The 24510-nt window shown below is 43.1% G+C and overlaps 1 protein-coding gene across 5 annotated transcripts; it reads left to right on the forward strand.

The window, feature by feature from the left end:
* The first annotated feature begins 2878 nt into the window (after positions 1-2878).
* VDAC2 (voltage dependent anion channel 2) lies at positions 2879-17691 on the forward strand. Of its 5 annotated transcripts, XM_074154700.1 has the most exons (10): positions 3065-3215; positions 3848-3902; positions 7366-7437; positions 8455-8504; positions 10761-10913; positions 11025-11077; positions 11487-11714; positions 12935-13085; positions 13981-14038; positions 14859-17691. In XM_074154700.1, the coding sequence occupies exons 2-10, from the start codon at positions 3869-3871 to the stop codon at positions 14948-14950; spliced, it is 891 nt and encodes a 296-aa protein (XP_074010801.1). In that variant the 5' UTR covers positions 3065-3215; positions 3848-3868; the 3' UTR covers positions 14951-17691. The 5 variants fall into 5 exon arrangements, with proteins under 5 accessions (XP_074010804.1, XP_074010803.1, XP_074010801.1 ...); XM_074154703.1 differs by lacking the exons at positions 3065-3215; positions 3848-3902 and adding an exon at positions 2879-3010; XM_074154702.1 differs by lacking the exon at positions 3848-3902 and having other exon boundaries at positions 3013-3215.
* Positions 17692-24510: the final 6819 nt, after the last annotated feature.

The raw sequence follows: 24510 nt of genomic DNA on the forward strand, positions 1-24510 counted from the left end.
GACTGGATTAGTAATTAATAATCCTCACTGGATTTCTCTTCCACAAACCTGTCTAGTTTTCCCTGGAGCCCATATAAACATTTAGCTTCTTGTGACAGGTAATTCCACTGAATGGCACTCCTTTGGTGGAAAAACCCCATTGCTTTGCTTGTTCTGAACTCGTTTCCTGCTGGCTTCAACTATTTTCCACCCTTTCCCTGGTGGCTATACTTTCATAGGCTCTGCTATGTCCCTTAGGTCAACTGGCCTCAGAATGAGGAGTCCTAATATACTCAGTTGTTTGTTACTAGACTTCCACTAAGGTTTTTTTCTCCACCGAATCTTTAACTTAAAGGCCTGCATCTGGAGGAGAGAGCAAACAATGATTTCAGGCTTGTGTTAGAAGTGAATGTAAACTTATCTAAGCTGTTTGATGGACACTGATATGCACTGCAGCCACTTGCTCTCTTGTTGTTGGTCACGTACATTACTTAAGTAATTGTGATTATAATATATGGAGAGATAAGCAGACTTTGTGTTCAAATAGCATGTCCTTGTAGCAAACTTATGTAATGATGTGGGGTTGTGTTTTTGTTGGTTTTTTTTTTTTCCCAAGTGGAACCAGTAAAACATATGCCTCGGTGATGTCAGTTATGCATACGCACGGCTGTATTCATAAGAATTGGTAATAGTTAAACAGCAAGTGGCACAAAACCTGACAGCTGCATAGTTTCAACAGGAAACCAGCTCGTTTAGGGTGAGCGCACCTGCACAGGAGGTGTGTGCAGCGAATGGTATGAGGAGAGCGCTGTGAAGAAAGGCCCAGAATAATTTAGCTGGGTTGCTGTTGCCGGCCTGAAGGTGTGCCTTTCCCGGCATTCAGAGCTTTAGCAGATACGCTGTGAGAAATAAGGCAGGGTCATATGAGCGAGGAACGGGGAGAGTGAGAGTGAAACACACTGCAGGCAGAGGCTGTCGCTCCGGAAGCCTGGAACGTTAATGCAGAGGAATTTCTGTGCTGCTCTCTCTCTCTGACTGTGTCTCTGCTTTGTCTCACAAAGCAAGTGATTCATTGCGTTTCTTGCTCAGGGTGGGGCAGTAATTACTTTCCTGGATTGCTAAAAATAAAGCTGAACCATGACTAAAATATTAATCTTTTTTTTTTTAAAAAAAAAAAAGGCAAAAAGCTGATGTCTCATGTAAGTAACTGAACTTTCATTCAGAATGGATTTATACTATAGGTATGAATAATAAATGTATGCCTTTAAATAATGAACAACTTACACCACAATCTATTTTTACTTAATCAGACCTCTATCCACTCTTAATGTATGTTCCTGCGCACAAGAAGATATGCTGGTGTTCTTTTCCTACTGCTATTTATTCACTCAGCGTGTGGTTTTTCCTTCTTGATTCATCAATACATATCCCTCTGTGGAATGCCAAGATGTCTTATTTAAAAATACCAAAATGAAACGTACTAACCTGTTGGGTCTTCTGATGTTAAGTATTGGACTTGTGTGTGTGTGTATATATATATATATATATAAAAAAAAAAGCAGTTGCTTATCTTTTGATACAACTTTTGGCATTATGTTGGGCCTTGCTGCTAATCTGCTCTCTTTTTAATAACCTGGAAAATTGCTGTTGTACCACGTGTTCTGGTAAATTGGTAGTGTTGGGTGATAATATATATTATTTTTCATACTATGCAAATAATAATTTGTATTTGTAAATCATTTTCACTTTCTCGATTATGACACGATCAAAATTCCTCCAAGTGAGCAGGGGAGAGCTATGAATTCCGGAAACGCCTGTCTTGCAGTTGCTCGGCCTGGCGATGGTCTGCAGCGGTGACTCAGTGATTCCTGCTGCAGAGCTGTGCAGTGGCTGCTGCAGAACAGGCGTCTGACTCTGTTCTCCAAGAGAAATTCTTAGTCACGACAAGGTCATCCCTATCTAAGAAAGCTTTCTGGAAGTTATTGCTTCTTCTGACCTGGGATACGTGGTGTTCTGTTGTAGGCTGTGTGGATCTTCTGGTGGGAGGTGACTGGAGCTAACGCAATTTGAGGCTGTGGCACTTGCCTGAAAGAGGTAGAGACCTTGTTAGATGGAGTATAAGCTGTCAAACAGCTACACGACAGCCACGTTAGTGGATGTTGCTGTGTCTGTGGGTTTTGGGGTACCAACAGGAGCATTTACGTTAGGTGTAACGTGTTCAAAGAGTTGCGGGAAGTGGGAGAGTGAAGGCCAGGATCCCTGTGGAAGGGTCATCACCCCAGCAGTCTGCAAGGGCTGGCCATTGCAGGGACAGGGCCCTGGGGGCTGCGAGGAGCAAGGACAGCCTCCAACACACTCTCTCTGGGCAAACACCACCAGAGCCACCTCAGCTGGCTGCGGAGGTGGTCTCCGTGGTTGTCCCTCGGTGAAAGACTTCACCAGTCGGTGCTCCAAGGCCGGGGGTGGTGGGCCCTGGAAGGATGGCGAGCAGTTTCTGGGGAAGGGCAGTGGCCCCGGGAAGAATCCTCCCGTGAGCGCTGCCGAGAACCGCGCCTCGGCCTCCCCTCCCCACGTCGGGGACCATGTCTATTTACTCAAACCCTCCTAAGCAGAAATGCTCCTCGGGTGTGGCCGCCACAGGCCCGCTGTGCGGCCGGTACCCGCAGCGGCCTCTGCCCCGCCGTCCCCCGGGCGGCGCTGGGCTCCCCGACCCTTTCTGCCCCTCCCCAGCGCCGTTACCCCAGCAGGACGGCACCCCGAGGCCGCTGCAGCCCGAGCAGCCGCTCCCTCCACACCGCCTCAGGAGCCTTCCCCCTCCCGCCCCGCGGACACCGTTACCGGCCCCGCCCACCGCCGCAGGCCCCGCCCTCCCGAAGGACCCCTCTCCGTCACCGGGGCTGCCCCGCCGAGCGCCTGTCGGCTCGCGGCGCCCCCCAACCGGCTCCTCGCTCGCGGGCGCGGCCTCTCTCGCCGCCCCGCGACTCTTGGCTCGTTGGCGGCGTCGTCTCCCCGCCGGCCGGGCGGCGGCGCGGTGGGTCGGGCAGGGGAGGCGTCGGGCGGGGCGGCCCCGGCTCGTTGGGGTCCTGCGCGCGGCGGCGGCGGGCGGGCGGATCGGTGTCTCCTTCACTTCGCCCTCCAGTGCCAGCGGCTGCAGCAGCGCGGCCTCCTCACGGCGAGATCCGCCCGCGCCCCCGGCCCCACTCAGTCCGGCCCCGCCGCCCTCCCGCGCTAGCCAGGTGCCGGACCGGGTCACCATCGGCCCCGCGGGAGCAGGGGGGGGGCGCGGGTGGGGCTCGCCCGTAGGCGAGCGGGCGGAAGGGTGGGGAGTGGGGCTGGCGGCCGCGCGGGGTCGGGGTCGGCGGGGCCGGGGGGTGGCTTCCCCAGCGGGCCCGGGCTAACGGCGGGGCAGGGGCGGCCGGGCCGGGCCAGGCCGGGGTTCTCCGCACGCGTTACCCCCTAACCCCCTCCTCCGCCTCCCCTCGTGGCTTCGGCAGGCGCCGCGCCTTCCTCGGCGTGCGGGGCCGGGCCGGGGCGGGCGGTGGTTACATAAAGGGCGGCGGGAGGGTCAGGCCGGGATGCCCAAGATGGCCGCGCGGAGGAGTTCACCTTGCGGCGGCAGCGGGCGCCGCTCGCCCTGGCGGCGGGCCGGGCCGGGCCGGGAGGGAGCGGCTGGGCCTTCCCTGGAGAGGGTGTGCCGGCGCCGCCTCACCCCCCGGCCTGGCCCGGCTCTTCGCATCCCCGTTTTCCCTTTCGGTGTCCTTGCCTTCGGGAAGGCTCCGCTTGTTCTCCCCCACCCCCAACCCCCGCTTTCGGTTTCAGAGCGCGCAGTTGGTTTTCAGATGTTTAATTTTCCTTCCCTTCTCCGTAGAGTCTCTAAGTTGGCTTAGCTATGGCTACTAGACTAGAGTGTCCGCCCCCGAGATGTAAGTAGGGAGAGAGCTGAAGCAAGGGTAATGAGGTGGTTTATTTATTTACGTATTTATTTAAGCTTTTAGTGTAAGTCTAAAGGTCAGTGGTGTGCCCAACATATTTTAACAAAGTATTTTTTAAATAATATAATTTTCTTTGTTGCTGTTTATGCTACTGGAATACAGTTTCAGTGTAGTTATTGCCTTTTTTTTTTTTAAATTACTTGAGTACTTTTTTTATTATAACCGGACCTAGCCTCCAGCCTGATCTTCAATATCCCGAGATCTTAAAATTGTTAGAAGTCTTTATAGAAGTCCTTGACATTCCTTTAATTATAGGGTGCGAGCGAGCTTTGACATATTATTCCGAAGAAAGATTGTGATGTAGTAATTCTGATAACGTTAATGTGCTTTTGTGTTCTTGAGGTTATTTTTTTTCTTTTTACAGAAGAAGAAAGCACGTTTGTGGCTCTTGAGTAACAGATTAATTAAACTTTTTTTTTTTTAGGATGGCATGAAACAAAGATCAGGGTAGAGCTCCCACTTGATTCAAGTAGATTCTGTGGTTTTTGAAAGGGGAATAAGATATGTGATAGTTGCTTTCATGACTTGTTGTTAAATGGTACTTATATTTTAAAGACTTCTAACTAGTAGTTCAAGGGAAAGAAATTTCAAAATAAAGTTGAAGAAAATTACTTATAAGAATTTGCAAATCTAGCTAACTTGCCAACACTGGAGGACACAAGAATGATTATTTTTTTTTTTGTTTGTTTGTTTTTGTTTTGGCCCTGTTTTCATTTAACAATCATTCTGATGAGGCACTGCCTTATCAGGTATTTAGTATACCCAAAGTTAAATCCTGCTTTCCCTTTTTGTCCTCCTCCATCCCTGTTAGTGTAGGATTGGAGCAGCAGTGTGACAGTTGTACTGCGTTTTAACTTTTTAATCACAAAACTTGCATCTGTAGGCTGGAGTGTCTGACAAATGCTAGTTGGTTTCTTTGCAATGGGAAGGATGCTTAGCTAGGCCAGATACAATGGCAACATCCTTTTACTGTAGTAATCCTTTAAATTTAGACACAGATACCAGTTTGTTAACTTCTTGGGACGTTACTGCTTAGCATAAATCTCTTGTCTGTAATGGTTGTCTAGTCAGATTGGAAGCAGGTAGAAGCTAAAAGCTCATTTATTTACACTGTAAAAGCATGCCTGTGCTAAAGGCTAGTATAAAACTTGAAAACTAGAAATAGTTATTCTTCTGAAGATGCTAGTTAGAAGTGAGACCTATTCATTAGAGGAAAAATACATAGCTAAGCTTTCTCTAAATTATTTTAAACTGCTAATGAATTGTACTCTTGCTGTACAGCAGAAATTTTGGAACAGTGATCCCACACTTTCTCATAATTTGGCCCAACACCTGCTTCCCTTTATTGAATAAGTAATAGGAACCGTTAATGTCTAGTCACTGGGATTAGTATCGGTTCTGCTATAGAATTTTCTTTTCTCAAGACTTATATTCTTTATTATGGATTCGAACTTGGGCTAAGACTTTTTAAGCTTCAAATGCTCTACATAATTTTCAGGTCTTCTTTCTGTTTGTTTGACTTCTTGTTAAGAGACAGTTTAACTCTGTGGAAAACCAGCATTATTTTATATTCTTAAGCACCCCATGGCTGTCTTGTTCTAGTGACCTGGTTGTAGAGTTTAGAACCCCTTACTAAACAAGGGTGGTTTTTTTTTATTATTATTTTTGTTTAAACTGTGAATGTAAATGGTTCTGCTCGGAGGAGGTTGAAGTTACCCTCTTATGACTAGGGAGGTGGAGTAGGGTACTCTGGAAAAACTGCATTAGAAATTGTAGAAAGATAAGAAACAGTCTTGTTTCCTTACCATTGCTTGCTAAAATAAGGTTTTTTTAAATAGTAGCAGTTCATACAATTAGGCTATGTATGGCAGGTGTAATAAGGTTTTGGGTTTTTTTTTTTTTTTATGTGGATGCCATTCTGAAACAACAGTCTTTTTAGTGGAATGGTGCCCTAAAGGAAATTATTCTCAATCAGGTGTTCCAGGAAAGTTTTCCTTTTATGTAGATAAGGCCATGAAAAGATGGAAAGAAACTTTTTTGAGAGAGAAGGAAAAAAATCTTGCCTTGGTCCTGTATTATTGAACACACTTATGATCTTGCAGAGATCTGCAGGAGATACGCAATTCTGTAGCCAGATGTTGAAAATTTAAATATTGGTTAAATGTACTATATAAAAATGAAAGTAATCTTTTCTGCTCTCAGTTGAAAGTTAACATGTGAGGGTACTAATCTTGTTATTTTTGAGGCTCTGAAGATATTTTTTTAAACAACAACAAAAAAACCCCACGTAAGAGCAAGAAAAACAGTCAATTATGTTAATCTGACTTTCTGTGGAAAACAAATGTCACTAATCAGTTTGAAAAGATAAGAGATTTTTTTTGTTTGCTTGTATTTAGCCTTTTTATGGTGCTTATCTAGCACACCCCCTGCCCCCCCCCCCCCAGTTATTAACTCTTCGAAATATGCTCTGTTTCCTGTATTTTAAAACTCTAAAACACAGTGCCTCTGTAGTAGTGGCCTTTTGCAATTGAAATCATGGGAAAACAGTCACCCAAGGCAGCCAGAGATAGAGTGTATCTTCACAGGGTGGAGGACCATACAGGTCCATGATAGACCTTAGGCTGGTATCTGTCCATGGGGCCAGGGAGGCTGGGTAATCGATGGTCCTGAATGACAGGTTCTTGGCAGTGAGATTGCCAGAGGCTCCCCTCTGAGAAAGGGACTTTTTAAAGAGAACTTTTCTCACTGACCCAGCATTCCTGGTTGTTTTTCAGACTAGCAAGACAGCCACTTAAACTCTTGTATGTTATAGGGGGAAAAAACTTCATCAGATTGCAAGCTAATGGCATTAGACATTCCTTTTTAAATTGTATGTCTACCATTTAAAGTGTGGGGTGAATGATGTTGCAAAGCAGATAGGCACTCTTCTTACATCTTGAAAATAAGCCTTGTAAGTCCTCTCAGATAATTTCTTGAAGCATCTGTCAAATTTTACTTTGTGGAACTTCAGGAAATAACTGTCTGCATTATAGTTTTTCACATTTCCAGTTTTCCTGGTTTTTGGTGGTAATTCCCAGAGCGATTTGTTTATTTCTGGTAATTAAATATGTATGGAGAAATCTACTTGAAAAATGAAGAACTGGGTGGTCTCGTAATGCCTCTTCTCTACAAGCAGATTACCTAAGCCAAGAAGTATTCAGTGTTCACCGTGACCATTACTGAAAATCTGTAGGTGTTTCACAGAATACTGTAATTGCTTGAGCCATCTGTCTGTTAACTGCCTTCATATATGAATCTGCCTTAAAGAGTATCTTTAAAGAAAGAGTTGTGTTAGCATTTTTTGTGTGTGTGTAGTGGTAAAAGGTTCACTATTAATTAGTCCGTTACCTTTCAGCTCCAATGGCGATTCCTCCATCATATGTAGACCTTGGCAAATCTGCCAGAGATATCTTCAATAAAGGATATGGTAAGAATAGTACCTTTTATAAACTGTGTTGTTTGTGGTACAGCAATGAATTGCCTTTTTAAGCCTCCATGTAAAATTGGGTGCTCAAATGCCTGTGTTTATGGGGAGGGGGAAGGTGCGTTGCTTTTATATCATTACCGTCAACTAACAGATCATTGGAGGCTTCCTGTGGGTTGTTTTGATGTGAAGTCTGTTAAATCTTACTGCTTTAGCCACACAAATGTCAGAGGTGTACAAGTATGCAAGAATGTAAGCATCAAGTGTAATTTAATTTAGGAGTACCCTTTATTTGCCGGTCTGTCTGTGCCACAACATTTGTTGATACAGAAGGGGATATGTACCACTGTAACACTACTTTGGAATAGAAAATGGGATAAAGAATCCTTCAGCATTTTAAAATGCTTAAACACCAGGCAGTTGTGTAGTTAAATTCTGCTTTCTTAAAGTGCTGTTTCTTTCTGGTCTTTGGGAATGCATATTGCCAAGGCTGTTGCTCAGCTCTAAGGGTGACAATATGAATTGTCACTCCCATAAAATCTACGTATATTACAGTTCCAATGGCTATACATTTCCCACTTTTGCAGTTTTTTTTTTTACTTTGGGAGATTTCTTCTTGGTGCTGAGAGATTAATTTTATGCATTGTGGTAGCTCTTCAAATGGCATTGACTACAAAGCCGATGCCATCCGGGGAACAGAAAAGAATGGATTTTGTCTGTCACTAAATTTACCCTTGGAAATCATTGTTTGGAAGTTAAATGTACAGTGTACAACTGAGAGGCTACTCACCACTTTCTGTGTGGTGATGATAGAACAGAACTCCTGGTTTGTTCTAGAGTGACCTCCTCTACCTGCTGTGGCATCTAAAATTCGAGTGTTACTGAAGTCAGCCAATGGTTGTTTTTATATATGTATATGTGTGGCACATAGCTGAGGCTGGCTGTAAAACCACCTTCTTGGAAGATGTGCATGGTCTTAGTTAAAGCCTATCGATGTAACTTTGACTTCTGTTTGTTAAGGTTTTGGGTTGGTGAAACTGGATGTGAAAACAAAATCTGCAACCGGAGTGGTAAGTTTAAATATCTTTTATTAATTAATGTTTTTCTGCATATGTTCTCATATTTAATTAGAAAGGACACCTTCTAGATGCTGCTAATGATAAACTTTTGGTGTAAAGTAATTTTAGAAGATCTGACTTTATTCTGAATGTAACGAGGGTATCACACTGTTTAGTAATTATTGTAAAATAAAAAGGTTTATTAGTTGTCTTACACACAAGTCTTACAGTCTTAATTGTGACTTACGTACTAAAGGTGTCTTATGTGTGAAGGTGAACAAACAGCTGACGCTTTAAGTATTTTAATATATCAATCATAGTACACAGAACTCATTTCTAAAGTATTTTGTGATACTATTTGTATTTGGTGGAAGTTTCTGGCATCTTAATGCTTGTGTGAAGTAGTTGGCAGTGAATTAGCACGTTGAATCTTTGGCTCCTCTTTAAAGATATTAAAGTGTTGCAATAACGTTCCATGCAATGTATCTTGGTCACACAAGCCTCCTGTAACTTTTATCTATTTCTAGAGCAGACTTTGCAAGATATAAAGATAGATTTATTTTTTTTTTTCCATAACTGGAAGCTTTAACAGTGTAACTGGCTGTTAGAAACAAAGGGTGTGAGTTACATGCTATGTTTTTTCTAGAAGTGTAGATCCCAACTGAAGCACAGTGTACAGGAGCCCTATTATAGGTGTAGTTGTTCTTATTATAGCTTGTTACTTTTGAGGAGTACCAGTAATACTGGTAAAACTCTGAAAAATCCAGGCTGTCATGTGAATCCCGTATCAGTTCTAGAGCCATCCTTTCCAGGAGGAGAAAGTGCTGGCATGTATGTACTGCAGATGTTTTAAAGCAGAGATAAGAGATAATGTAATAATTTGCGGCTCTTGAAGCTGTTAACACACTGGTTGCTGTCACAGCATAGCACAAAGCATGAAGTTAAAGCTGAAGATATTTGGACTTGAAGTTGTGTAGTCCCTGTCACTTGCCAAGAAATAGACCTTACTATAATTATGTAGCTGTGCGGGTGGTTTAGTGGTTTGCTAACATAATTCAAATAAATGTCTTAGCCGTGGTTAGATTTGATCAGCCACCATTAAAGAACAGGCTTATGCACTCTTGCGATGTACAGTAGGTCTTGGGCTGTGAGAATACGAATGCTTAAGGACTTGTGATTTCAAATCCGTGTTTCCTTCTGGATGAAGTGAGTGTGAGGGGTTGATGTGAAAATAATACTGTGCATGGAGGAAGACAGCAAAACTTTGATTTATGTGTTCAAAGTTGAAATAATAAACTTTTTAAACCATAAGGGCAATAGTATTTCAGTGGAAAGAGCTCCTTATTTGCACGTGAGACTGCTACTAGGTATTGCCTTTAGTTTCTGAATAGCAGTACACAGAAATTACTCATTCTGTTCTTTGTGATAGTCCAAATTGTCAGAGACGTCAGGGACTACTTAGTTTAATAAGGAGATGTGAGTGATACTGCTAACTTGTAAATACTTTCAAGCATTCCAAGTAAGACTCTACCAGAAGCATAAAATCAGACTGTTGCCTTAGCTCACAATTCAAACATGAGTGTTCTTCCCGTGTATCATTAAACCAAAGTGTCAGCGGAATAGGAATTTTTATAGACGTCAGTAAAAACGTGTGCCTGTGGCTTGTGTGAAAGGCTGGGGGCATTAGTTAGACTGAGAACTCCCTTAAAAAGAAACAAAAAAACGAGCCACCACCCACCTCACTCCCAATATGAAAAATGATGGCATTCTATGACATTTTACAGCTGTACATAATTTATCTTTAGAGGTGGTTGATTGGAATAATGAAAATACATATGTGCTCCTTAAGAAATTTTACTGGAGTTGCATTATGTGGCTTACAGTGTTCTTGGCTCTTTGTTTAAGTTTTAACTTGCTCTTTAGGAGTATCAGACTTAACCTTATATTTCAAGAAATTTCTGCTTTTAAGGTGAATGCTTATGGTAACTACTGCCTCGCTTCCAAGTTATGTTGCAAACCTGTATCTTCTGTAATGGTGGCAGAAACACTGCAGTTGAGATGGAGCTTGGGGAGACCTCCATGTGGTCATGAATCATTTAGCTCTTCTTGAGCGTGTCACTCCTCCTTTCTCCACAAGTTGTTAAACTTGTTGCATAGAATAACAAGATCTTAGTATTTGCTGAAGAAAAGTCTTTTCTCTTTTTGCACTGTGTAATGCTTTCAGGATCATATATATCTTCTGTATAACATGGACACTGTCCTTTTTAGGAATTCACAACATCTGGTTCATCGAACACAGACACTGGAAAAGTGAATGGGAGCTTGGAGACCAAATACAAGTGGGCTGAGTATGGGCTGACTTTCACAGAAAAATGGAACACAGATAACACTCTGGGAACAGAAATCGCAATTGAAGATCAGGTAATAAGATTAAGATATAGTTACTCTCAGATAAAAAGAGTATTTATTTGTTTTGCCTAACTAGCAAAACTGAATTTATACCTTTATCTTATCTTCTCCCCCTTCAATTAGATTGCCAAAGGCTTGAAGTTGACATTTGATACAACTTTCTCACCAAATACAGGGTAAGAATTGTTAACCTTTTCACCTTACTTAGGGCAGTAACAACAGTCGTGGTCAGTAAATGTTTATCTGGTCTGTTGTATTGACATAGATGTTTGTATGGTTTGCTATTGATCCAAATTAGCAAATCCCAGTGCTAAAGGATTCTCCTCTGTATTCTATGGGGTTAGTATTGGACATTTCACAACAGCCCACTTGCCTTATTTTCTGGGATAGAATTACGTGGAAGATTGCAGGAGGCATGAAAATGCCTCTACATCAATCACAAAATGCACCGTGCTTTCTAGCTGTGGGCTAGCTGTGCTTTGGCCAAGTCTAGGGGATGCGTTGTGTAGAGTCATATAGCTTGAATTTAGCAGTTCGTTGCGGAAGATCAAGCTTTATCTTAAGATAACTGTTTTTCTGTTTCAGAAAGAAAAGCGGTAAAATTAAGTCAGCTTATAAACGTGAATGCCTAAACCTAGGCTGTGATGTTGACTTCGATTTTGCTGGACCTGCAATCCATGGTTCAGCTGTCTTTGGTTACGAAGGCTGGCTTGCTGGTTATCAGATGACTTTTGATAGTGCCAAATCAAAATTGACAAGAAATAACTTCTCGGTGGGTTACAAGACTGGAGACTTCCAACTGCACACTAATGTGTAAGTACTGAAAATTGTGTCCAGATTTACACAAGCAGGTTTTCTCTGCCTTTCCCTCTAGTCAGAATACAAATGCTTGAAATACCAAGAGGTGCTTGTAAGGCCATTAAGTGGAGTGCATTTTTCAATAGGAAATCCTAGATAAATGTTACTTCGTATCTCTCTTTTTCAAAACAGTAAATACCTGTGCCTTGTTAGCGCTTACAGTATAATATATGCTACAACTTAACCGAATACGGAAGTACATCTGAATTGGAAGCGCTGTAGTTCAGTTATGATCAGTTCAGAGCTGATGATAATGCTTTTTCCAGCTTTTCCATCGCATTAAATTGCATCTGGCTATAATTTCAGGGCAGTAGATTTGTTAGAGGTAGTAATTAGTGTAGCACTGGTTAAGTAGGCCAGTAGTAGTTACTGGAGCAAGACTTAGAGCTTTGCTTTTGGACGTTTTGAGTAGGTTCATCGTCTTGCCTGTCTGGGATGAAGAGTGCGTGAAACACTTAGAGTGTAACTAAACAAGTGTAAGACATCCTTTTTTATGAACTTTCTTCCAGAATTGCTGCCTTTAGATCTTAAATATTCTTCAGACTATGCTGATCAAAACCCACTGAAGAAAATGGTGTTTTCAATTTAAGTTAATAAAAATTGGCATTATTCTAGTGTGTTTAGTTAGGAAATAACTTGATTTTTGAGGTAGAAGTTTGTCCCTTCTGGAGGGCGAGAATGGACATTGCGTCTGGGTTTATGGAAGTTGAGGGATATTGGAGGAAGCTACAAAACATTTCATAGTCTGGGCTGTAAGAATTCCATTTTAGTTTACTAATGTCAAACACTATGACAGATTTTTAAAAAGGTCGTCTAATTCTTTAGGAATATCATATGTATTCAATAATCATAGAATTCAGAAAGCCATTTCCCTAACTACTAACATTTATCTTCTAGTTTTGTAAGGATGTGATCTGGAATTATATTCAAGTACTTCGTGCAACATAGTGTGAGAACTAGCTGTAGCACTCCAAAATTTTTTTTTTTTCCCCCATCACTTATTGCAAATAATTTTGCCCTGAAGTCTTTGTACATCTCCCCTTCTCCTGTTGAAAAATGTGAAACAACTCAAACTTTCAGAACTCTCACTTGAATGAAAATTTGAAGTAGTTACAAAAAAATGTTTGAGTTATTCCAGTATAGGAAACTTAACTTTTTTTTCTTAATCTGTGCAGCAATGATGGTTCAGAATTTGGTGGGTCAATTTACCAGAAAGTGAGTGACAATCTTGAAACCGCTGTAAATCTGGCCTGGACAGCAGGTAGCAACAGCACTCGCTTTGGCATTGCGGCTAAATACAAGTTGGATTCCACTGCTTCTATCTCTGTAAGTATGACTTCAACCAAAAGGGTTATGCTAAGCATGGTGTATTTTCCGTTTCTGTGAATCTGTGTGTTATTAGTACAAAAGGAGGTAATAGGTCAGGAAGCCTTGTATGAATTACTCTTATAATTCAGGCAGTTATAATTATGACCAGCAGTATTGAAACTCTGTAATTTTGCATACAGTAAAGTCTCTTTTAGAGACTGGCTGTCAAATGTTGTGCTACTCTAGAGGACTTAATGTATTTATATTAAAAAAAAAATAAATTGAAAATCACCCTTCATGTCTGGTTCTGTAAGTTTACAGAATTTTTTTTTAAAACCAATTTTTGGGGAGCTCTGTGGTGTTCTCACGGTAAGAACTCTGGCGATACTGGTTAAAGGTGATATGCAGAAATGTTTTCTATATGTTGAACCTGGATTGTTGCATCACTTCCTCTATAGGATTATCACAAAGTGAGATAAATAATTTTGTACATGGTGTTTATGATGATATTATGAACTGTTTTCTGCTTGCCTGATTGGACCTGCAAGATACTAGTTCTCTTGTGTGGAGGAGTCTTCTGAAGTGGCTTGTTTTGGCTTTGTGGTGGTAAATTTCTATGGGCTTCTGAAAAGGGGGGAATGGGGAAGTTCACCTGCCAGGCTTCATCCCAGTAACAGTCCTCCCTGCTATTATATTCTGTCTGCTCTTAAATACGTTAGTTGAGGGACAAGGGCATAGCTGGGGAGTGAGAACCCAGTAAGCACAGAGCTATTGAAAGAGCAAGTAAAATTTGGTTAAATTGATAATGGTGATGTTGCCATAGTTATTCCAGTTTCTGACTGATAATAAAGAACTAATCAGTTACAACATTTCAATTGCTTTTGTTTTGTGTTGTTTTGTGGGTTTTTTTTAGGCAAAAGTGAACAATTCTAGTCTAGTTGGAGTGGGTTACACCCAGACCCTGAGGCCAGGTAAGGGTTATCACATGAATTACATCACATATTTATCTTTAATGCATCAGAAAGAAAATCTTTGGGATCTATGCATTTATATGCACCTGTTTCCCTTATTCACAATAACTTTGTCTTGAAGTTAAAGTAGATGTTTTACAGTAGCTTATGTTGCAGATCAAACCTTTTATTAAACCAGACAAATTCCGTTGTATCTAATGCTATTTCTGCATCATATTCGTCATTTATTTGTGTAGGAGTGGACTGTATTGTGTTTGATAGCTTAGCTTTAGGCTGTGCAAAGCAGTCTTTTTTTAGCATTGCTTTCTCCAGTTATATCATATTGAATGACAGCAGGTCTTGAAATAATGATTGATTGTCAAAAGAACTTCCTGCTATTCATACTTAATAAAAAACCTCCAGAACTTTACTTGTTCTGTTTAAATATGAAAGCACCTGTTAATGCTGTATTACCATTGGTTAGTTCCTTATTTGAAAACCAGTAAAAGTCATAGTTTAATTCCGTCCCTTCCTTGGTACAAGTGTCTATCTTTATGCATAATTTTCGTTCTTCCTTGCACACCTTAATGTAGAAAAGGAGAGCTCTTGTGTACTTACCAGTTAGAGACTCCGTATATCCACTTTGTAAAACAGCATTTACAAAAAGTGTCTAGCTTGATTCCTGTGGCTAGCTTTCAACAGATTTCAGGGGTAAATGGGTTCTTCTGTAGAAATCTTTAGAGGAAGGTAATGAAAAGAGCTATAGTTGGGACTTGAGATTGAGCTGCATGAAAGCTACTCTGATTTGATGTTGTAAACGTGCTCTTTAAAAATCTTACAGGTGTGAAGCTTACACTCTCTGCCCTGATAGATGGAAAGAGCATCAATGCTGGTGGCCATAAACTTGGTCTTGGCCTGGAATTGGAGGCTTAAAAAGGCGAAGAAACTGCTGCAGAGAAGGGATATCAGAAGAATTTGGCCTTAAAATGTATTTCCAATGTGACCAGCAGGCTTTTTTTTTCCCAAGAAGGATGACCTAGAACAAGAGCTGTATTTGAAGTATTTAGACAGTTACTTGTTAGCTGGTTTCTAGTTAAATTGGTTACCCATCTAGTTAAAATTCTGCATTAGTGCAGTCACTTAAACATTATTTAAATGTATTTAACTGTTTAATGCGCTACCCACAAATAATGAAATAGACATTTATGAAAACTGTACAATTGTGTGCATGTTTGTTTTTATGTTCCTTTTAACATTTGATATTGCCATTGAATGAAAAATGGATCAGTGGATGTTTTGAAATGAGGTCAACGGTTTTGTTAAATCACCTTAAGTAGAAATACATTTGGTATCCCAAGACAAATTATGAATAAAACAAGTACACACACATACTTGTGCCTCAGATATTTTAAGAATTAAGATAAGAGGGTAGTGCTCAGTTAGTTTTAACTTTTAACTTAATCCAAGAAGTAGTGCTCTATACCTTTGTGCAATTAAGAACCCCCACCCCACCCATGACAACATTGAGTACAGATGGTTTTCACTGAACAGCTGGATTCCTCGAGCAAGTTGAATGTGCTTTTTCGGTCAGGTAAGACTTGTCATGACACGACGGTTTACTTCCCCCTGTGTTCCACGGGCAAGATTTACTGCATTACTAGGTTGGCCTCCTGATGCATAGAGTGCAGGATGGTGTACTTGGCACACTGAGACATTTAAGAACTGCTCCTTGATGCTTTTGCCGAAGGGGTGAAAAACCTCACCACAAACACACCTTTTGCTTATATTTGTATGAAGTGAGACGTATCTCTGCAACTGAATGTAACAGTATAATGGTGTAACAGCCTGCTTGTCCCAACTGCTGTGAGAGGTTTCTGCTTAAAAATGACTGAAATAAAGGCTTAATTTTAAATGGAGACAGGAAAATGCATCCGATTTTGCTTTCCCTTTGACTAATAAATCTTGGTAGCATGTCCATTTTAAGTCCAGGAACATGTGGAATAATGGAAAAACTCTCATGTTTTTCCAGGATAGAATTAGGAGATAATGAAAGTACAAGAGATACTTGGTCTGGGAATGTAGCGTCCCTCAAGGTCAAACGTAACTAGCTGTGAATGCTTTTGATGTGGAATATTTTAAATACATGTAGTTACAGTGCTTACATTTAAGAATGGGGGCTTACTGAGTTCAGGGGGGTGCCTGGAGCCTACTTCCAATCTTTCATAGCTGAGAAGGGTATCGTGATACTTAGCCTTGCAGTCTGTGGTTCACAGCAGCTTCCTTCATAAGGCAGGTGGCTAGTTTAGGATCAGGAAGCTTTATCTCTGGTTTGCAAGCTGTGTTCGGTTCATGCTGGATTAGACTTAACCCCCATAAAAGTCCCAGTGATTTGCTTGAGGTCTTGTTCCATCCTGTGTTGTTGCCCTCGTACACAAGCTGCCTGTGTTGAGGCTTCAGCTGTGGAAAAGCTGAGCCACTTTCTTTGCAGAAGGTAGAGCAGAGCTTAAGCTTCCAGCTCAGGCCCCTGCAGGTTTGCTACTGCATTTGACCAGTTCTGTTATAGGACAAAGAGGAGGTTTGGCAGTGTTTGTGCTATGGAATACCTTTGCTGCTGTTGTCACTAAATGCCCTTTTCTGAGGAGCGCTTCCACCATGTGGTGATGGAAGAAGCACGTAAGGTGCAATTTGTTACTCATTAACAGTCATAAATGGTATTTTTAGTTTGAATTGGTTTTATGTGCTCGACCACTTAAACCTAGAGACCATGCGGCCAGGCATTTGAATTTTAGTACAGGTTCTCTTTAGTATAACCATCTTTGGTGCCTCACAAAGTGTGTCCAGGCTTCTTCTGGGAAAAAAATAATAAAATGCTGCGTACCTGTATTTATCATCCAGCTGTAGTGCCTGGGCAGGTAAAGGACTGTCTTTTGCTTATGAACAGTACCTTGCTTGCACCCTTAAACCAGGATGGCTACAGCACTGGTGTTTTGCAGTTTTTGGAAGCTTTTGATAGGGCTGTAGTGGTCTGAGTTTTTGGTGTGTGGGGGGTTTTGTGGGTTTGGGTTTTTTTTTGTTTTGTTTGGTTTTTTGTTTTTTTTTTTTTTAGAAATGACTAACCCTATTCTTCACTACTGCTCACTTGTAGCTGTTTTTCCTGAGGTCACAAAATGGGCAAGTGAAATAAAAGCAGATACTGCAGAGTTTCTCTTGCGTTCTTTGTACAAATTAGTCATGGGAAGCTTGAACCTGTTCATTTTACTCTGTTCTTGTGTGTGTCGCTTCACTAGTCCTCAGCCTTTAAACCTGAAGTAGTTTCATTTGTTACAATGCTGATTGGCAACTGGAGAAATAAAAGGGCTCTGCAGTACTAAAGACGACTGTGAAAATGAGAGTTTTTGTAAAATATTCCGTTGTAAATCAATATTTAGAGCATGAAAAGGAAGTTCAGTGTCTATGTCTGGACATCTCTCAAGTGAGGCTTATAAAAATGGCTTTCAAACTTTCAAGTGCATTACAGAAGCTGGTGGTGTAATTGGAGTTTTGTGGTGAGGAATATTGGTAGTTTAAACAGCTCCATTTTGTCAGCACACGTAAAAAGCCTTAGTGGTACCTTTCGGTGCCAGCCAGCCTTTCCTCAGGTGTCATTCTCAATAAAATAAAATCACTTGAGATAACCAGTGACCTGAGCGCGGCTGTGCATCCTGTTTGTGTGAACTGTAGCACTGCCTTCCTGCCTGGTACGGCTGGAGCAGGGGCGGGCTGGCTGCGTATTGCGATCATCACACTTTCATAAATAAAAATCCTTTCATGTGAGATGATGACACCCTGGATTCTGCGAATTACTGAGTGACCTGAACATTTTTGTTCTTGCTGTGCCATAGAAATGCTTCAGATAGTTTCAGTTAACCTTGCAGTCTTCACGTGGTTCACCTTGGTGTGGTGTATTCTTCAATCTGCTCCTTGCACACTGCGGACGTTCAAAACCAGGAAGTTTGTTTGGAACTGTGTTTGGAATGGGCATGGAAACCTTTCACCCCCAAGCACTGGGGCACTGGTGTTTTCTATTTCCCTTGGCTCTGGCTGGGATAAAGGCAGGTAGTAAGAGAGTGTGCTTACTGCCCTCTAATGTCCTCTTCTGGTGTTCGGCTCATCGCTGCAATTGTCACCGGGCACAGATACACCTGTAAATCTACAGTGACTGCACTTCTGTAGGAAGTAGATAGAACTGAGCAAACAGAGGACAGCCCTTGTGTGGATGATTCAGCCCTGCTTATGTCAAAGGTCCTCGCTTCCTTATCAAACCAGCCAGCAAAGGCAGAGGCAATTCTGCGCAAGGTAAGCCACTAATAATGATAAGTACTGGGTGGCAGCAGTGTCACAAGGGCAGGTTCAAATGCTTCCTTGTGAACTGGCAGAAAGGAAAGCCCCCCCCCCCAAAAAAGGCTGGTTGGGTTCTTGCATGATGTGAAAGGGCTACGTTTATGGCAAGCAGTTTTATCGTGTTTGTCAGTCTCCCTTTGCAGTGGAATATTTCTGTTCCTGATCTGGAATTGGAATAAAGACACAGATCATACTAATCACTGTAGTGTGCTTTCATTGTATGTTATGATGGTTCCCTTCTCGTGACTGTTCCTGGGCCTGCCTTTTAGTTGCCTGTTGTGTCTGTGTGTCCACATGCTGCTGGGTCAGATGGAAAGCAAATGAACAGCTGAATGAATTTTTGTGAGCCTAATGTACTGCATCGTCTGCTTCAGCTGAGAGTTTGACACCGGTGCTCATGTGAAAACAGGCAAACTTTTTTTCCTACAGCAATTGCTGAAAGATAATATGCAATTGAAACTTACAAAAATGCTTATTAGATGACACGTGGGGTGTTACACACACTCTGAGATTTGGTTCATATCTACACTTACCTACTGGTGTTGGGAAAAGTGCTGACAGACCTTTAAAGAGGGCAAGCAGTCAGATTTTGTTTCAGCTCCAAACATTTGACCTTTACTGCAGCATGTGTTTTTTTTAAAATGAGAATTTTATGCTGAAACTGATACCATGAAAATACTTGCGGTACAATCACCGCCCGTTAACAGCGGTGCACGCATCCGAAATCTTCCAAGGGTTTGTGGCTGTTTTCATGGGATGTTCTTTGTCCTAGATCTGTGGGGGAAGATCCTAATTCTAAAGTAAAGACTCTGTTTGTTTATTCCAGGGAAACCTTAAAGCAGCCTTCCAGTACCTAAAGGGGGCTACAGCAGAGATGGGGAGGGACTCTTAGTGGATCCATAGGACCGAGGGGTGATGGTTTTAAACTGAAAGAGGGGAGATTTAGACTAGATATCGGGAAGAAATTCTTTCCTGTGAGGGTGGTGAGACACTGGAACAGGTTGTCCAGAGAAGCTGTGGCTGCCCCATCGCTGGAGGTGTTCAAGGCCAGGCTGGATGGGGCTTTGAGCAACCTGGTCTGGTGGGAGGTGTCCCTGCCCATGGCAGGGGGTTGGAACTCCATGATCTTTAAGGTCCCTTCCAACCCGAACCATTCTATGATTTTGCATTGGTAGCAACTCGGTACCTTTATTTTGGGTTTACTTTGCCTGTGCTCCTATGAGCATTAAAATACTAATTGGCTGTTACACACGCGCCTCGCTGATCGGTCTCGGCGCGTCCGCGGTGCCCCGAGTCCGGGTTACACGTGCCCCGGCTGGAGCCCGGCCCGGCACAGCTGGGAGGGCAGAGCCCTTGGAGATTTTACTGATCCGTGGCGGCGTGATTAAGAGCACACCTTAACCCGATCTTCATTAGGCACGCATCGGTGCGATGATGTTTATGAAGGGGTAAGTCGTGCTGTACTGAGGGCCCCGCCCCGCCCCTCGCGCTGCCGGCCGCGGGCCGAGGGCGCCATCTGGCGGCCGCCTCTGGCCTCCCTCTGCGGGGAGCGGCGCCGCCTGTGAGGGGGTTCCCCTTGGCCCGCCGGCCGAGGGAAACCAGGGGGGAAATAACTGTAGTAAATCTAAACCCGATTCTGAGCTAAAGAGATAGAATTTAAGGGGGTAGACCCCGGCGCAGGCGGGCGCTCGGGTGTCCTCCAGCTCTCGAGAGAACTGGGCAGCGAACGTCGACTCCTGAGGGAGCGTTTGGTCCCGCATTCCATGTGGGACTGCCGGTTCCCGGGTGCATCCTCTCTCCTACCTAAACGAAATTAATTTATGAAGCAATTAAATCATTATCTTCTCTACTGCTGCTCTGCTCACAATGCTTTTCTAGAAATCCTCCAAATGGCTCGAGATCCCTTCGTTTCCAAAGAGACGTCCTCGCCACCCTCGGCTTTGAGAAGCTTTGTGCTGACAGAAGGACAGGGCACACCAGCTGGCAAAGTGGAAGGATTCAAAACGTTGCCTGACCTGTGATCTTCCCGTGTCTGGTGGCACCAGACGCCACAGCGGGGCTGGACCGGCCCTGTGGTGGCCACACGGCATGCCAGCAGTTGCAGGGTGGTCAGTGCTGCTGTGAGGAGCGACTGCGCCACCACCCCTTTGACACGGAGGGGATGTTGCAAAGCCGATATGCAGGATATTTCAGTTGAAGGTAGGCAGCGGAGACAGCTTTTGTCTGAGTTCTTTTGTTCATAAATGCACAAAATTTGTCTTTCCTGGACCAAACCAGATGACCAGTACGTCCATGGTGCCGGGCAGTAAACTGTGCAGCCCACACTGCTGCCCCGGGGCTCCCCGCCACGTGCTCCTGGGGTGTGCCTCACCTGGTCTTTTTGAGGACCCTTGTTGGTCTTTGGGGCCTCGTTTCCCTGCCCAAGCAGAGCATGCAAACACCTCCTTGCTGGGCGCATCAAGCCCCTCAGCTGCTGGGGAGCAGAAGGAGGGGGTGCACTGCCCAGGCCAAACTTACCGTTATAGTGAATTTTTGCCTCGCTATCTTGTTGAGTGGATTGGGTGGGTTACAACTGATCATGAGAGCCACTGGTATCATTTTCACTTCTCTAATTGGTAGCATGTGCTTTAGGGAGCAGAGCAGGGGATGTTCCTGCCTTCCCATATTGTTGGTGATGCTCTGTGTCTGTCCTTTAGCCTGGACAAAAGCTTGCCCGTAGCAGAGGAGGTGGTATTCACTGCAGTGTTTGGATGCAGGCTGCTTGCTGTCATACCTGGGAGGTTCATCACTGGGCAAAGCAGGACCAGCTCTGCTGGAAATCCCCATGGATGTGGCAAGCAGAGAGGTGGTGACCTTTCACGCTGCCAGCTGCAGAGTAGTCACTGGCAGAGATGCCATGAGGTGGGTGTGAATAGGTGTCTCAGGAATCAATGTTTTATGAAATGTTTTTAGGTAAACTGCAATTTGCAAATACCTCTTCTGGGTACTGTAATTTAGTGTGGCTGTAGGCTTGTATTGCAGCCTCTGTAGCAGAAGGCTGATCTCCCACTGTGTTTGAGGAAATATTTAATTTTTGTTTTACTTTTTCTGAAGTTCTTTAGGAAATCTGCTACACCGTTCAGTCCTGGTGCAAGACTGGTAGGCTTTCGGGTGAGACCTAACGCTTTTTAGCAAAGGTCCTCTCTGTGTTTAGTGTAAAATGCCATTGAAATTGTTTGCAGCCCACTGATATAGCCTGAAGCTCACCTGGTGTAACTTGATCATGCCCATTATAAGGTGGGTTCATGAGTGTGCATAAACGTTGGAGTCTTGATAGGTCTCCCTGCCAGGCTAGCACAACCCAACTCACCCACTTTCTGCTTCAAAATGCCTCCCTCTTGTGGGCTGTCTAAACAGTTTGGCTCAAAGTCCCATTTCCTGTGGTTTCCTTTGCTTTTGTGGGAGGCCGTAGCAGAGAGATGTACGATGTAGTCCCTACTGCAAGCCTCTCCCAGAGGCACTGCTTCTCCTCACTCACAGCACACCCCCATCCCAAGAGGAATCCAGAAAAAATAAAGCTTTAATTTTAATGTTTTCCTTCCCCCTTCACAGGAGAAGTTTCCTGTTGCGTAGGAAAAACCACTCTTACCTTTCCTCTGTTTTTCTTCCTTTCTACTTGATAGCCTTTGAATCCCTTGGAGGAAAAGTACTGGGAGTTAGTTGAAATGATTTGGTGTAGCTGTAGCTGTTACAGTCCAATTTCTTTTTATGGAGATGAAGTAAGCTAAACCTAATGTGGAAAGAAAAGATAATTAAACATAGAAAAGGTGGTTATAACTTCTTCTGGTGAGTTTGGCTCCCTAATTTCCTCCATCTCTTCTGCTGGAGAAACGTGACCACGACACAAGGCTGCTTGGCCCTTCTGAGACCTAGGAAACCTCTACCGGCACAGGCTGCCTAAAGCTAGCTATTTTCCTGTTTATAGGTTCTCAGTTTATTAGCCTGGAGGCAAAAGAAGTAAAATAAGACCTAATAAGGTCAGGAAGGAGCACATAAGAGGTAGAATACAGAAATGCTTAATTGTAAAATTAAAATCTATATTATTATGCCTTTCTGTAATAGGGATGGTCAATATTAAGATTGCTTGTGCAAATTTAATTAGTCTTTCGTAACCTTCTGAGCACTTAGCTTTGCAGCCTTAATCATGTGCCTTTAATGTAGTTTGTAGAGGTGACCATAAATGCTTTTTAAGGTCAACAGACAGACCCTAGCTGCAGGTCTGAAGCTTTCATTAAGAGTTTATCGTAGTCCATGGATGAAAGTTTAAATATACACTTGAAGTTAAATTTGAGCTAAAGGGCATGACTTAATATCTGTTACATGAGTGACTATGTTGAAAATCAAGAAAGGAAAACTTGGTAGCACCCATCAAAGTAACCAAAGCTGCATGAGAGAGGGGAGCATGATGGGCTCGGTGGCACCTGGGACCCTTTCTGTAACCTCAGAATGAATTTTGGGGTCCCAGGTCTCTGAGCGTTGATTAAATGTGTCTTGTGCTTTTGTCTCTTTCAAGTTTGTCTTCAATGATGACTTGGACCAGTCTCAGATTGTTAGGACAGGTCTGATCCTATGCAGCAGACCTTGATGGGGGCTGAGGGAGCTTAGCTTTGGTACTGTGGCCCAGGCCCTCAGCAGGACACCTTACCGGCTCCATCTTGCTTGTCCCCCTGACCCAAGGAGAGGGACCTTCGCCTGCTGTTGGGAATGATTCCCAGGAAGTGACTGTGCCTAAAATCCACAGCAGCTGTGGGAAGACCCAGAGGTGACACAGAAGCTGGCTTTACACAGCTGCGGAGAAACTGCAGCTTTTTGTACAGGAACTGTTTTGTCAGGAGTTTGACTTAGTGAGTATCGTTTTGTAATTGCACTTTGATAGTGAATTAATGCTCCTCTGCACTGGGGATGTCTTTGAGGCTCACTGGAATATAATCTAGCTCTGCTGTTCAAAGCAAACCAAGGAAGGCCCTGCCATTTCTTTCAGGTTGTATTAATCTCTTTGATATAATATATGATGGCACAGTAGTTGCACAATTAACTGTAGCTTTCTGCTTTGGAACGACCCCACTAATTACTCTGCATTGAAAAGATGGATTAAGTGTTTTGGGAGAGCGTTTTATAGCAGCTGACATTTAGATGGCTAGAGGACGTTGAAGGTGACACTGTGGAAATGGCACACTGGTACCCAGGAGGCTGAGGAGACATCAGTAGCTGGGTGGAAGCTGTGGGTGAAGGCACCTGAGGGACCATTTCTCACCTCTGTCTGCGGAGCTGGACCCCACTGGAGGTGGAAGCAGATGTGGGTCCCCTTGTACTGAGCAATGCAGCTCTCATTGTCCCCTCCCTATCTCTGCATAGCACTCGCAGCTCTGCCTGGATTCAAAGGTATCCATCGCTGTCCGAAGAAACATTTTACTTCTGGTTGCAGCTGTGACTGGTCCTTCTACCCTCCAGGTTTTGAACTGTAGCAGGCAATAGCAATGCCGACTTGTAGTAGGCAATGTATACATGGAAATTTTTTTCCCTGTTACAGGGAAAAAGGTAGGACCTGCAGGGTAAACAATAATGCTTAAAAAAATAAGCATTTTGGATCTTCATGTGTATTCTCTGAAGTTTTGTGATTTCTCCCATTTTTCTAATTTTTTTTTTTCATAGCTAGTCCAAGATGATGAATGTTTTGCTTACCTTTAAATGTAAATTCCTGGTGTTGCTTCCTATCAAAACACACATTAAAAGATACAAGTTACATCATGGGCAAAGTATCAGGCTCCTTACCCATAAGCCTAAATTTTATGTCCAGGTGTTAATGTTTTTGGCTTCTGTTTAGATTTGCAAACATCCATTTCCCGTCTACAGGTTTCTTTGGAGCTGTTTTAAAATGCTTTCGTTTCTTTTGTTTTTCTGGGTTTTTTTGGTGGTTGGTTGTTTGGTTTGTTTTGTTCTCGTGCTTTTATCTGGAGTCCCTTTCTGGGCCATAACCCTACGGACGCCTATGGCCATGCCACGCAGCATGACACGTAGAGGGTGGGTGTCCTGTGAACCTGTTCTCCCCTGAGAGCAGACTTCTTTTGTTGATG

This window comes from Numenius arquata, chromosome 10 (genome assembly GCF_964106895.1).
Source record: "Numenius arquata chromosome 10, bNumArq3.hap1.1, whole genome shotgun sequence".
Lineage (NCBI taxonomy): Eukaryota > Metazoa > Chordata > Aves > Charadriiformes > Scolopacidae > Numenius > Numenius arquata.

What these genes read in the sequence shown, in the direction of transcription:
- VDAC2 (XM_074154700.1), top strand. Translation starts at nt 3,869, where the DNA reads ATGGCTACTAGACTAGAGTGTCCGCCCCCGAGAT. An exon ending in AGAGTGTCCGCCCCCGAGAT is followed by an intron (nt 3,903 to 7,365) that starts GTAAGTAGGGAG and finishes GTTACCTTTCAG; the next exon opens with CTCCAATGGCGATTCCTCCA. An exon ending in ACTTTCTCACCAAATACAGG is followed by an intron (nt 11,078 to 11,486) that starts GTAAGAATTGTT and finishes TTTCTGTTTCAG; the next exon opens with AAAGAAAAGCGGTAAAATTA.